At 41.9% G+C, this 14,146-nt stretch overlaps 1 protein-coding gene across 1 annotated transcript; it reads right to left on the bottom strand.

Moving 5' to 3' along the window:
* Window positions 1-7,063: 7,063 nt before the first annotated feature.
* Window positions 7,064-11,339, bottom strand: LOC310786591 (gamma-interferon-inducible lysosomal thiol reductase-like). The gene is made up of 7 exons (XM_083647821.1): window positions 11,229-11,339; window positions 9,153-9,341; window positions 8,995-9,066; window positions 8,814-8,906; window positions 8,304-8,456; window positions 7,435-7,503; window positions 7,064-7,183 (listed from the first exon to the last, which is right to left on the bottom strand). Exons 1-7 carry the CDS (start codon window positions 11,238-11,240, stop codon window positions 7,124-7,126), a joined length of 648 nt encoding a protein of 215 aa, XP_083503947.1. The 5' UTR covers window positions 11,241-11,339; the 3' UTR covers window positions 7,064-7,123.
* Between the last annotated feature and the right edge of the window lie 2,807 nt (window positions 11,340-14,146).

The raw sequence follows: 14,146 nt of genomic DNA, 5'->3' as shown, positions 1-14,146 counted from the left end.
TTGCTTGACCTGTCTTGTCTCTACATTTGATCAAAACCCTTTATTAGAAAATTTGGCAACATAATAATAGAGAGAATGTGTAGCATCATGAAAATGAATTGAAGTTGAATCTGTTCCTAAAGCTGTGGTTTGTGTTTCAGGGGTGACCCCCAGTCTCACCTGTTGAAAACCCAAAAGACACCACTAATACGATTAGTCTGATCTCTATTTTTTTTACCTGACGTGATGGATTGTATTTTTAAATAGGTGTCAACATTTTAAATTTGATTCGGAACCGTTCTTAGTTTGGCGTTTTCCTGATCTCGTCTGTGTTTCTGTGCTTCAAAAGCGCCTTTTTTTCTTTCTTTTTTTATCAGGTGCCTCCACAGTAGCACTTTAGCGTCTCGCTCTCCTGTTCAGTGTCAAAGAGCTTCGCCCCCTGCAGGCCGAATGATCACAGCACAGTTTGGCTGAAGGTACAGAGAAGCCGGGCTGGGAACTAAGCAGCCACAGAGAGCACTTCGTATAGAAATTCAGAAGTCAATGCCACTTCTTACCTGTGAGCTCACAGCTTGCCTACTCGCTAAACTAACTATAGAACATTTGATGGACGTAAACCACCAAAACCTTTTTTCAAAACCTTTTCAAGACCAGCAGACAGACAATGTATTTGCCTCTAGTCCAAACAATACAGTTTGTGCGTCGGTCCACCACCCACTTCTCTGTCTTTTTCGGTGGGGGGGAGAACGCTCCACTGGGAAAACTGTGTGCCATGAAGTGTTTTAACAGACACAAAACACCTGCCAGCCTAAGATGCTCTACATTTTTACACCATAGATTTTAACCTGATGATTGTATCAAAGTCGCTGACTTTATAGTTAGTTTTTACGAATGATCTTTAACAGATGAACTTTAACAGTATTTAAAGGAGACGATTTATTAGATTTTTGCTCAATCTAGGATGCGTCCGTTCAGCCCGTTCCTAATCAGACGGGTGAGATTTGAGGATGTGTTGTAGTTTCACAAGTTCATGAGCGTTTTTCTGTAAGCAGTTCAGTGTAGAAGCGTGTTCTGTCGACGCCACTGAGGTAGAAAAGCCAGGAAGCGAGCGAGCGAGCGAGCACTACAGAAGATATCATGCTCTTCCTGGTTAGGCCGTAGTAGAAAACACTAGTCCAACACAGTATTCCATTAGCTTCATTGCTCAGCCTTACCTGTGGTAGAAGCGGCTGCAGCCTACATAGTATATGTATAGTGTTAAAGGGCCATTGCACTGTTTTCAACACCCTGCGTCGCTCTCGGCTGGATGATATTTAATACCTCAGATTGTCGTTTGACTCATTTTTAAAGGGTTCCTACGCACACTAATGGAACTGGCTGGAGAAAGAATTGCATGATTCCCAGGCTTTCAAAGGTTTGGGAATTACAGTTTGGAAAAGGATGGAAATATGTATTCGCTTGTCAGATGAAAACCTTGTAGAGTATGTCCAAAAAGACCAACTTTTCATGAACGAAGGGAAAAAAAGAGTCTTGCCTGACAACAATGTGTTTCTGAGTTTATTTTGTAAAGTATTTCATGAGCCAACTGGTTTCTCAAACCTTACAGAACCATGTGTGATGCTTCTACTGAAGTTCAAACATGACAGATGCATTACAAGGTTTTCTCATGACAAGCGTGATAGACCAGACCAGCACATCCGGGTACTTTGAAAAATGTCAAAGCCGCGCGCCCCTTTTAGGGGGTTAAACACAAGCCACTCGCCATTGACTTCAATGTAAAATAGCAGTACCAGAAAAATCTATAGAAAAAGAACAGAATTAATTTACAGTAGTTTATAAATGACCTAAAGACACCATGACATGATGAAATATTTCAACTCAGCCAGCCATAGAAGGCGCAAGATACATCGACAATAGTACTTGTCTTATATAGACTCTGTATCCAGCCCACTGATGAGTTTCCACCAGGTTACATGCATCATCCACATTGACGGTGTCACCTCTACTCTATAAAAAAACACATTGCAGATCCGTCTTTTTATTATTATTATTGAAGCCAACAATAAAACAACTCTTCGGCATATCAATATTAATTTAACCAGTATTAAATAGTTTGTTTGAAGTATTTTCGGCTTCTTGTTCAGTCTTTTCCTATGGTGGCGTTTCCCTGTAAAAGGAGCAGTGGCCTATGAGCCGACTACAAAATGAGACGGCGCAGTTCTGCTCTATATTATGATTCTGTACTGATGATACACCTGTTCTCAGTACACAGTCAAATGATCTATGTTCATTTAACTCCTGCATAAACATCATTTTATCAGTTTGTTCATACGAGTCCCTTTAACACTTGTGGAGTTAAATTAATTAAGACTAGATCCGCAGAATGACATAGCCTACTGTTTGTGAAGAATATTCTCTTAAAGAACGCCTGACAGTCATAATGTTGAGATGCAGATTACATTAGACATCATACAACACATTCAGCTCTGTAAAAGTGTGCGTTTTAAAAGGAAAGTGTGTTGGAACCCTTATTTTACGATCCATTATCTGCTGACTGCACACTCTTTGGCCTCCTGTGCCTTAAAAAAAAGAAAAAGAAAAAATCCACGTGATGGAAATGCCATGTTGACCTCAGCCGTCTCAGACTTTTAAGCAAAATTGTTCCATTGTGTCATGATTTGTTTAAACCAGGTGCCTTTTCAGTACAAGTCCACTTTCCATTTCTTTCCTCTGTACAAATTCTCATACAAAGGGAATAATAATAGTATAATATAATAGTATAATAATCCAGGCCATTTTCATATAAATAATTGTCATTTTTTCAACAGTGATCCAACATTTCCAGGTTTGTTTGGAATAAACAGAAGAAGAAGAACTGTGTAGTTAGCATGAGCAGAACAGACAGAGAGAAGAGAAACTCAAACTGTATGAGAATCCAAGCCCCACCCACACTGTTTGATTGACAGGTCAGTGATCTGTGGGAAGTGCAGTGCGGAGGGACAATTATTCATTTTGTTGACTAGCTTTGAAGTTTCGAGAGAATTCAAAATTATTTTTCGGTTAAAGTAAAAAAACAAGAATCTCATGTATTACCATTTAAAAGTTGCATTGTAAGAATCCTCCATTTTTAAGAAACATGGTAAATGGTAAATGGTCTGCATTTATATAGCGCTTTTATCCAAAGCGCTTTACAATGAGTAGATAGTCTACATTCACCCATTCATACACCAATGGCGGCAGGCTGCCACGCAGGGTGCCTACACACCATCGGGAGCAATTTGGGGTTAAGTGTCTTGCCCAAGGACACAACGACAGCAGCTGGGAGGGAGCGGGGATCGAACCGCCAACCCTTGCGTCATTGGCCGACCCGCTCTACCTCCTGAGCTAAAGCCGTCCCCAAACATATCGCTCTCCTCAAGAAAAAAGGGGGGGGAAACATCACACCTACAAGTTTAGCATGGCAATTTCATCAAAAGGGATTTCCGTGAATTTGAAAAACATTGAAGCAGAAATGTTTTGAGATGCTACAGCAGAGTTCAGTCAACAGAACAGAGACACGTTGCAAACACACCAGCTCAGCTCAAGCAGGAGCCTGGCCATTCACAGAAGACGTGCTTTGCTTTGGCTCTTAAAAAGGACCAGTGCACCCAAAAATAAATGCCTAGAAACCAGATATCAGTGCACTGTAATCCAAAGATGGAAATATTAGTATTGTTATTGTATTATTATTAATGAGAAACAGGTGATAGGTTGGCTGAAAGCCTGCTGTAACCAACACATAAAGTCTGAAATTGTAGGTATTACAGAGCATGCCTACAGACTCCAGTAGTCAAATGCAGGAATTACTTTTATATTGTGATCCTTGATTATGTTACTGATTACAATGTTTAACAGGTAATTAGTAATTGTATCGGATTACATTTTTAAAGTAACCCTCCCAACCCTGGTGTTGTGACAAACTCAAAACATATTTATTTCAGGTTTCCAGTGGCGCCAAAAGGAAGCTGGCTGTGCTTCCAGGCTATTCATGGTGTTTGGGTGTCTGGTGTGTTTGCACTGTCAGTGTCTCAGCTAACTAGTGACGGTCTGAGGTGTTAACCCATTGATACCTGATGCAGCATTTGTGTGTGTATCCCTTTAAGACCGCGAACCGCGTTAACGCGGTTCACGGTCTTAAAGGGATACACGCACAAATGAGGGATATACACGCAAATGCTGCATCAGGTATCAATGGGTTAAGAGACAGCAGGTGGCGCAGTGTTCACACAGTGCTGCGGCTCTTTACAGGAAGTTGTCCTACAGTGTTAAATGTGTTGACGAGCAGCGTGCGGCGTCACGCGCTAACACTGCCACAGTGCTACCGTTAACCTCCATGTCTCGTTCTCTCTCGTTGCGCAATTCTACCAGATATTTATTCCTAATACATGTCTTTTTCCAGGCAAAGTACTGTAAGAGATACCAGTTTTGTTTTCATGTCCCAGAGCCGAGAAATCAAGTATACCTTACAGAGATGTATGTATATACAGTATACTGTACGTCTGCCACTCCAATGTCTGTTGAGAGAAAAGTCTAGATTGTTTCTCATTTGAAGCCAAAAGAGTCTCGGGAGTTCAGGGTGTTTAAATGGAAAATGCCAATAAATTATATGGAAATTTACATCAGACTGCCCGTGTTTTTCTTGTCATGCCTTTACCTCACATCTGGTTTTCCTGTAGTCTAAAGGGGAGGGGTCAGGGATCACTCACTGTTCCTATAGTTTTATACCATTACACCGAGTCTTCTTCTTCTAATGGCTTTCCGGCATGCTGGGAACTCCGCCTACAATATATTTATTTTCACCCCAAACCAATGGAGAAATTCAGTATGTTGCAGCCAGAGATTTCAGGCAGATTTCTGGACTTTTCTCTGTCTGGCTGCATGTTCTCTGCTGCTTGACAACTGCTGTGTTAGCTATGCGTGATTTCTATTCGCACATAGGTTACGCAACAACCACGCCCTGTGCCCGCCTACGCAGCAGTCAAGCGCCGGGATTGGCCAGGCGCCCATGCTCACGTGAGACTGACAAGGTGAAGGCCACAACAGACTCGTCCGCCTCGTATAAAGCTTAATAACAACTGATTCACTTGGACTTGTCTATTCATAGTATTCCCATGATGTCACGTGCATTTCCGACCAATATGGCACTTTACACTACACACAGCTCATTGGCTGTGTGTAATTAGATTGTAATCACCTGTTAATTGATTACAATCAGACCAAGATGTCTGTGTGGTGATGTCACAGAATACTATCAATAAACCACTGGTCTACTTGTTGCTGTGAGTTTTGTATTGTTGTGCTAACATTCTGGTATCATCATCAACCTTTAAAACAGGCAAGTTAATTAAGAACAAATTCTTATTTTCAATAACAGCCTGGTGATAAACATGGACCTGGAACCATTCTGCCTATGTTTGAATCTGGTTTTCTATTTTGACACTTATGAGCACTCAGTGCAGACTCAGAGTAGTTAACTGTTTTTCTTTAATGATTAATACATGTCAGTTCGTGAATATATTAGTTAATCATTAGATAGTTGCTGATTAGTCGGTCAATTCCTGAATAGAGTGGTTAATGATTAGTAAATGTGAAAATAATATTAATAATTGAAAACAAAATATTAAAAATATATATATATACCCCCCCCCACCACCACCACCACCACCACCATATCAATTGGGTTAGGGTATGGTCATGGTTAAGAAAACCCTAATCTTAACCACATCTATTTGACTTGCTGAATGTTTTGTGTGTTTGAGCTGGGCTGTAGTCCAGTGGTTAAAGACCATGCCTTCCAACCCAAAGGTTGGTGGTTTGAATCCCGGTACGGACACTAAAACCTTTTCAAGTCTTTCATTGGGAAAGCCATAACAAAACTGCCTAGAGATCCATTGTAAGTTACCTAGGCTGATGGTCTAGGGGTTAAGGCGGTCACCTTAACAACCCCGGTGCAGGTTCGATTCCTGCAGGGGATTTGAAGTTGTCTCCCCACCCCTCCCTCCCCCATCCCCCCCTCCCCCACCCCTCCCCCCTCTCCCACCCCCCCCCCCCCCCTCCCACCCCTCCCTCATCCCATCCCCCCCTCCTCTCCTCTCCCCTCCCTCATCCCCCCATCCCACCCCTCCCTCCTCTGCCATCTCCCGGTCTCCTTCCTTCACCGTGTTCTCACTCATCCACTCTCACCATCTCTGCAGGGACTGTGCCTGCTCACCTCTCTCCTCTGCGGGTCAGTCCCTGCAGAGATGGTAGTAGAGTGGTTGAGTGCAAACAGGGTGAGAGGAAGGAGGCCGGGAGATACATACATAGATGGCAGAGGAGGGCATTTTGTTGAACAGGAGGGGAGGTCAGACAGTGGGGGGGGGAAATGGTGGTCGACCTTGTCCTCTCTCTTGTCCTCTCTCTGCCTTGTCTTCTCTCTTGCCTTGTCCTCTCTCTTCTCTCTCCTGCCTTGAACCTGCCTTGAAGTCCTCTCTCCTGCCTTGTCCTCTCTCCTGCCTCTCTCCCTGTCCTCTCTCTCTCTCCTGCCTTGTCCTCTCTCTTCTCTCTCCTGCCTTGTCCTCTCTCTTCTCTCTCCTGCCTTGTCCTCTCTCTTCTCTCTCCTGCCTTGTCCTCTCTCTTCTCTCTCCTGCCTTGTCCTCTCTCTTCTCTCTCCTGCCTTGTCCTCTCTCTTCTCTCTCCTGCCTTGTCCTCTCTCTCCTGCCTCTCTCCCTGTCCTCTCTCTCTCCTGCTTTGTCCTCTCTCTCACCCCCCACAATGGATCTCTAGGCAGTTTTGTTATGGCTTTCCCCAACAAACGACTCGAAAAGGTTTTATTGTCATAACTGAAAGCTTAGCCTTGTGAAACCCCACTTTATAATTTCAAACTATCGGTACCTGACTACTTTAATTTATCTTCTTCCTCACAGAAAAATAAACCTTGTAGCACACATGTGTTTTCATCTGACAGCAGCAATAACCTAAAGGGGAAAAGGACAGGAATGCAAAACAAACAACTGGGCATGAAGTTTAATGTCTAACTTGTTATCTCACATCATCAGATCTTTACGCTGCTTATAATCTGCTGTGTTTCTGCAGGAAGGGAACAGACGCTGGTCATCACTTGTGTTCAGCATAAGCTCCTGTCCAGTTTAACCTGCGCTCCGGTGCAGGCAGGCGGCTTCCCTCCCTAAACACAAACATTAATATCACAATCAATCCCATCAAGTGACTGAACACCAGGCTCTATACTTAGAACTGAATAAGTTCTAAGAATCAGAATCGCTTCATTAAAAAAAAAAAAAAAAGATTTGGAGAAAGTAGCACTAATGCAGATATATGTATTAGACATATAGAGACACACATAACACACTAGGCACAGAAGCTACTGAAACACAGGGTCTAGGGTCTACAGTCCTGTATGTTCAAAGTGATCGTCACCTTGTAGAGTTGACACACCAAATGGAAAAGTGATGACATTGCCTTCTCCTGATGCTCATCTGTGTATTCCTGTAAGAGAAAGCCCATTATCTTTGAGAGTCTGTTTTACATGTCAGACATGTACTGTACACAACTGTCACCTAAAATCACACGCTTGCGTACACCAATGAAAATGAAATATCCTCTTGACCGATTGGCTGAGGTTGGGCAGAACCAAAGTGTCACAGCTCTTCCAACTAAGTAGCGGTTAGCCCAGTGAAAAAAACAACAGCGTGACATCACGACACCACAAAATACCTGGAACCGCGGCAGTTAATAGTATGAGTTGTGCCAAACAAACGTTAATATCTCAAGAACTATACATCACATTGCTTATATTTTGACATTCTGAGCGAGAGCAGAAGTAGCTCAAGAGTTTGATGTATAATATATGCATGTCGTGTAGTTGCAGTTTTTAAAATGTAAACAGGGTCAGCCGGCTACAGTCAGACCCTCAAGCTCAGGCTCCATAGGGTTCCATTGCCGGTTCCACCCCGTTTGTTTACAAAAATGCTGATCGGCTGATCCCTCGTATATGAAGCCTAGTGCGCTGCTACTAGTTGAAAAAAACCCACAATATAGTCTATACCATACTTACTTACTTACTTACTTACTTACCATAAGTTATTACCTACAATAGTTAGCTGGCCTCTTTTTAGACTAGTTCCTTTTTTGCCATTTTGTTAGTTAACATTTGCAAAAAAAAAAGGGGGGGGGGGGGCTCCACCAACTGAGGTTTAACTCAATAACTGAGAAATGTTTTTAAAATTGATCGTTTATAGCCACGTCACGATGGACAGATGCAGTTCATAGTGTCAGCTGTGTTTTACCCCATTGAAGGTGACCCAGGGAACATGGTTTTTGGCAGGGTTCAACGCTCTGGTCAAGATGGCGTTGTTGTGCATCAGTTTGTAGCCCAGATCTCCTTTCACACAGGACTCGATGCTGAACCACGGCACTGCAGGGGCATAAAGCTGCAAACACTGGGCCAAGACAACAGAGCAGCATCACCAACAACAACAACACAATATTAGTGTATTAGTTTATTCAAAGTTTGATCAGGTGATTGATGCAGATAACATACCAAGAAATATGAGACTACAGTCAACTTTCTCTTAATTCTCTAGAAAGATTATAGCTATTGGAAGTCCTGGATGAAGAAATCCAGGCAATCCATTTACAGTGTGAGAGACTACTGACCACACAATCTGGAATGCTATGCAAGCTAACGTTGCAATTCAAATTTCTGTTCAACCTGGTTTCAAAATTCCAATACCACTGCGGGTCTTGCGGAAGACGTTTGTTGAGAGTCGGCAAATGTTTTTTCTTTAAATACTCACAGGTTGTGCAGCGGTGAGAACATTGGCTGCTGATTCCATGCAGTTGATGACTTGAAAGCTTGCTGCGTGGCTTGCTGAATGGATGATACAGGCCTGAGGAACACATTATCATTCCAAACTCATTATTCTTGTTTCAGAAAATGCATTGTGCTCTGGGTGATGAAGCAGTCAGCATGCAAACCTCAATCATGTTCCCGTGGCATTCAGGCTCTCCATGCTGACAGGTGAAGGGAGAATTTGCTGAAGGAACCTCCTAGAAGGAAAACCAAGTTTGAGTCTTGATTCCTTGTAGGGCTAACGCACCTTAGTGTTGCCATAATGGACCAAGGTTTAGCGCACCTTAGCATTGCCATAGGGGACCAGTTTGACGGCCATGATGCTGTGCAGCATGGTCCAGGTAGGGAAGAGCTGCTGGGTGAGGAATTCTCTGCAGCCCGGACACAGACTCTCATAGTACAGAGTGACCTCCACTGGAGGAACGGCCGGGTTGGGCCTGGTGGCGCTCAGCTCCATACACTGCTTCTGCACCTACAGTACATACCACGAAAAACAAACCTGTAAGACATTGTTCAAATATTGCTTTACTATGGTCATAGACTTTCTATGAGCGGAGACACCATACCTGAATCTATATAAAAGCTGGAGAATTAGACAGAAGACAGTGAATTTGGAAAGATGGAAAAGATCACCAAGATGGATTTTATTGGGATCATAATATGAAGGTAATCATAGTTAAAAATTTAAAATTGGCTAAGTAGTGTCTGTGGCGGCGGTGTGGGCGTTGGTGTGTCACAGTGAGGTCATCAGTGATGATGTCATCAATGATGTCATCAGTGATGTTACTTGAGCAAGTGTGATGTCAGTGATGTCATCAGTGATGTCACTTGAGCAATTGTGATGTCATCAGTGATGTCACTCGAGCAACTGTGATGTAGTATGAGCCATGGCGCATAATTGCATGCCTAGTTGGGTGGGCGGTGTGTGTTTGTCTGTCTGTCTGCCCATCACGATTTTGGGAGCCCGCGGAGCGATCAATTTCCATAACTGCAGCCATGGCGCACCATCTCCAGAGTCTCCACCCCAGCGTGCGAGATGTGTTGCGAAATGCGCAAGCTTGTAGACTTGATGTGAGAACTTGTAAAATACGATGTGATAAAAAAAAAAAAACTCAAATCCGTCACTGCAACTTCACAAAATGTGCTCTCTTGCATCACAGTGACAGTCACTGTGATGATCTGCATGCCTTGACTTTTGCAACACTTCTTGCGATAAGTGTGTTGCAAAACTCACTTGTAGCTGTGAGAGCGCCTGACCCACCCTATTTTATACAAGTGAACATTTAAACATAGCCTACAAAGTTCACATTTTTGTTCTTCAAGCTCTCATATCGTATTTTATAAGTTCTCATACAAGCTTGTGCATTTTGCAACATATTTACCTTCATGATATTATGCCACAATTCTTGTGATATTTACCGCAACCACAACCTGCAATGGGGGGGGGATTCATGTCTGCCTCTGACTTGTGACTTTAAAGTAGGTATGTGAGAATTTGTTATCTGTTCCAATAGATTCAAGGTCATTAGAAGATGCTGGAAGATTCTTATTTATTATTAATTCTTATAAGCTCTCATCACTATAAGAACATGATGGTCCACATTCTAGTATGTGAACTAGACCTCCAGTGTGGCTCCTGGCCTGCAGTCACATGTTTCTGGGAAATTCAGAACCTCTGGTGCTCAATTGCTAAAGCATGATTCTCATTTGAGTTGCGACAAGGGAATCTTTGACTGAACTCGACTGAACTCACGATGAAACACAGTGTTTTGGTAACAGCCATAAGTAACAACAAGTCATTCACATTTTAAATGTGTGTTTTCTTCTTCTTCCATCATATAAACTTTGGAAATGAACTCTTCCACACATGATGGGAAAAGTGTGTTAAAAATAATGGCTATTCACAAATCACCCATACTGTATTAAAGCACACAACCTACTGTACACATCTGGACAAATAATAAAATGGACCACAAGGGGAGGGGGGGGGGGGGGGGGGGTTGGGGCGGAGAGACGTTAAACTTGATATATTACGTTTTTAGTGTCGTTTTTCCAGAGTGAATTATGAGTGTGACAGTAGAATAACTCATAAACAATAGTTTCCACAGTCAGAAAAAAAATAATTTAGCATCCCAGAATGAAGCTAAATAAAGAAGATGCCTCTCTCTTTTCCCATAGCCGCTTCATAATGATTCTACTGTCACAGGGATATTATCATATTATATTATTTTTTTGGATGCCTGTAATTTTGTTGATCTAAAATTTGAAGTTTATTCTGAAGTTTCAGCTAAACAACAGAAATGTAAATGCATAGTCCTGACTTTGCAGATGGATGCCAGCAGGTATAAGTTCTACTCACCTTGCATTCCATTGCGATTTCCAGGGAGCGACACCACTGGGACGGGGGATAGGGACAGGACGGTTTGGGATGGGACTTCCCTTCACTGCCCTGGTCAGTGAAGAAAAGTAAAAACACAGCCAGCAGCTCTGCCAGCTTCATGTCTGCAGTCATGAAGAGGAAACACACTGTGCCTATACTGACCCAGAGCAGAGATCACACAACACACAGGCTGACTGCCTGGTGATGGCTCCTCCTCTGTCTGGGATGATCCCAGCAGACTGAGTGAGCCCAATCAGGCTGACTACTAGGTCTCATTGACAGCGCTGCTTTGAAGGTCCCTAAATACAGTATGACATGTGGGTGCATTTAAGTGCTTTTGTGTCATAAATTATTATTTGATTAATCAATTAGTTGATTGAGAGAAAATTAATTAATGATACTTTTCATAATCAATTGTTAGTCATTTATCAAATAAAAATGACTTACTATACTTACTATAAAAATGAGGGCTATTCAGAAGTAATAATAAAAAACTGTATTTGTATAGCACCTTTCATACCTAATGCAGCTCAGTGCTGTACATGCAAACATTAAAACAAGTGCAAATAAAAACACAGTATAAAAGAAAATACATTAAAACCAATAAGTAAACATAAACATAAAAATAACAATAAAATAAAAATAAGAATAAAACTTGCATGGGAGATAAAACACAAAATAAAAGATCAGTTAGCTAAAAGCCTTCCAATGAAGGTACGTAAGCAATTTTAATCACTTTGGTGATTGTCTGTGATGGTCGTTTGTCATGATTTGTTGACATTTTATTCACCTTATGTAAAGGAGCAAAAGCTTCTGCACACCTAAATGACAGGTGCGTCGGATGAGGAGGGAAAACCCGACTGGATCAAAAGAGAATAACTCAGATTCTAGAATCTGAAGAAGGTCTTAGGACCGAAACGTTATTCTGTCTAATAAACTTTTTGCATTTGGAGACAGTGTGCGGGAGTTATTCACCTTATGTAGCCACGCCCATTTGACCCGGTTGTGTGGTTGTGTCACGACTTCGGGCAAAAAAAAGAAAAAGGCCGGCTGCTCCAATATCATCATCTAACTCTGAATTAACTAATAATTTAGCGTGGGTCTGTGTGTGCCCCCCTATGTCATTACTAATGACATCATCAGTCTTATGACATCACTGATGACATCATCAGTCACAATGCCTCCTTGTGTGTGTGTCACTGATGAGTGATGACATCACTTCCAGGTGAGTGACATCACTTCCGGGACAACCGGGACACAAATTGAAACAATTCCCACATTGCCAAATTTAGATAGATAGACAGACAGATTCTTGTGTTGTACTAGGACAGCAGATGGGTAGGGCTTTTTAATTATTGTGCTGTGTAACTTTTGTATTCTGCATTTCTTTCGCTGCTGCGCGGCCTCGCCCATACCTCGGCTGCTGCGTGGCCTTGCCTGCCCTATTGGCGCATGCAGGTGTGTGTGTTGCTCACTAAATGCTATGGCATCAGTGATGTCACACTGCCTCCGTGTGTGTGTGTGCCCCATTATATCACTGATGACATCATCAGTGTGTGCGTGTGCGCCCCTATGACATCACTGATCACTCTTGTCACAATGCCTCCCTGTGTGTGTGTGTGTGTGTGTCATTATGACATCACTTTTGACATCATCACATCATTAGCTAATTAGCCTCTTGCTCCGTACACACCCTGAAGGTTTCAAGCCCAGCCCGATCGATCGCACGTAAAACGGCATAGCTGTGGCCAAACACAGAACTTGAAACAGACAGAGCCCACATACTAAATTTTTATATAGATTAAAGGGTACATTCTAGTCTTTCTGAGGGGGGTTAGGTTTACCATAAGAGACACTTGGGGCTCACCCAGATTTTTACCTCTTAAAATTAAATTTATCCTCTAAAGTTTAGAGGTTCTTTCTTTCTTGAATGTCAAAACATTCTGTTGCATAATCGGAAGGTCTTACATTGGCTCCAGTAAGGTTGGTCATGACCAAAAGGAGAACAGGAGGACCGTCGATAACACTAAGATAAAGCACGACTAACTTCCACATAAACACTGTGTCCACACATACAGTAGCTGTTTGTTTGATCCTTAATATCCTGACTATATGGGGTTGGGGTATTGGGGAGAGTAGATCAGTCAATGATTAATCTGAAAAATAATTGTTAGATTAATCAATAATGAAAATAATTGTTAGTTCAGGAAAAACTTTCCAGTTGTAATGATTTCTTTGCACATTAGGACAGTTGATCCTATGCTAATCTGGACAAAAATGTACACGTCAGCCCTTAATTGAAGCACACAAGTAACTGTGCTGATGTTTTACAGTGTAGATGAGTCCAGCCCTGCACTATTCCTTTGTAGAAGAAGGCCACTAATGAAAGCTATTTAATTTACAAAAAACAGCCAGAGCAACTCAGTAAACCATCGCCTCCACTTTATTTGGGGTCTGAAAGTGCATACAGGAACACGGAGGTTCTGAAGTAGTTAAAGAGAACTTTTACACCAATTAAAAAAAAAAAAGTAATAAACCAACAGATTTCTCCACTCATGACAGAAAGAAAATAGGTTATTTAAATACCCAAGTACACACAAAATGCTAAACATTACTGCATAACTGACCAAGTAAATAAACGTTCAACACTTTACAGTATTTTCTCACAGCATTAGGCTCTTAGCTAACTGCAGCTATACATGCATCAAATCGAAGCTGAAGGAGGAGGTACGCAGTCACAAACAGAAGGGACACTTTTTTTTTTGAACAACTGTAAGAGCCATGGACACATCACCAAATATATCATTTGCACAAGTTAGAGCAAAACTATTTTATTTATTTTATTTTTTATTAAGTGTCCAGGTGTCCAGTTTATTTCCTATTCATTGTCCTATTTG

Source organism: Poromitra crassiceps (assembly GCF_964638095.1).
Source record: "Poromitra crassiceps genome assembly, chromosome: 12".
Classification (NCBI taxonomy): domain Eukaryota; kingdom Metazoa; phylum Chordata; class Actinopteri; order Beryciformes; family Melamphaidae; genus Poromitra; species Poromitra crassiceps.
This window is presented reverse-complemented; position numbering and strand designations above follow the sequence as displayed.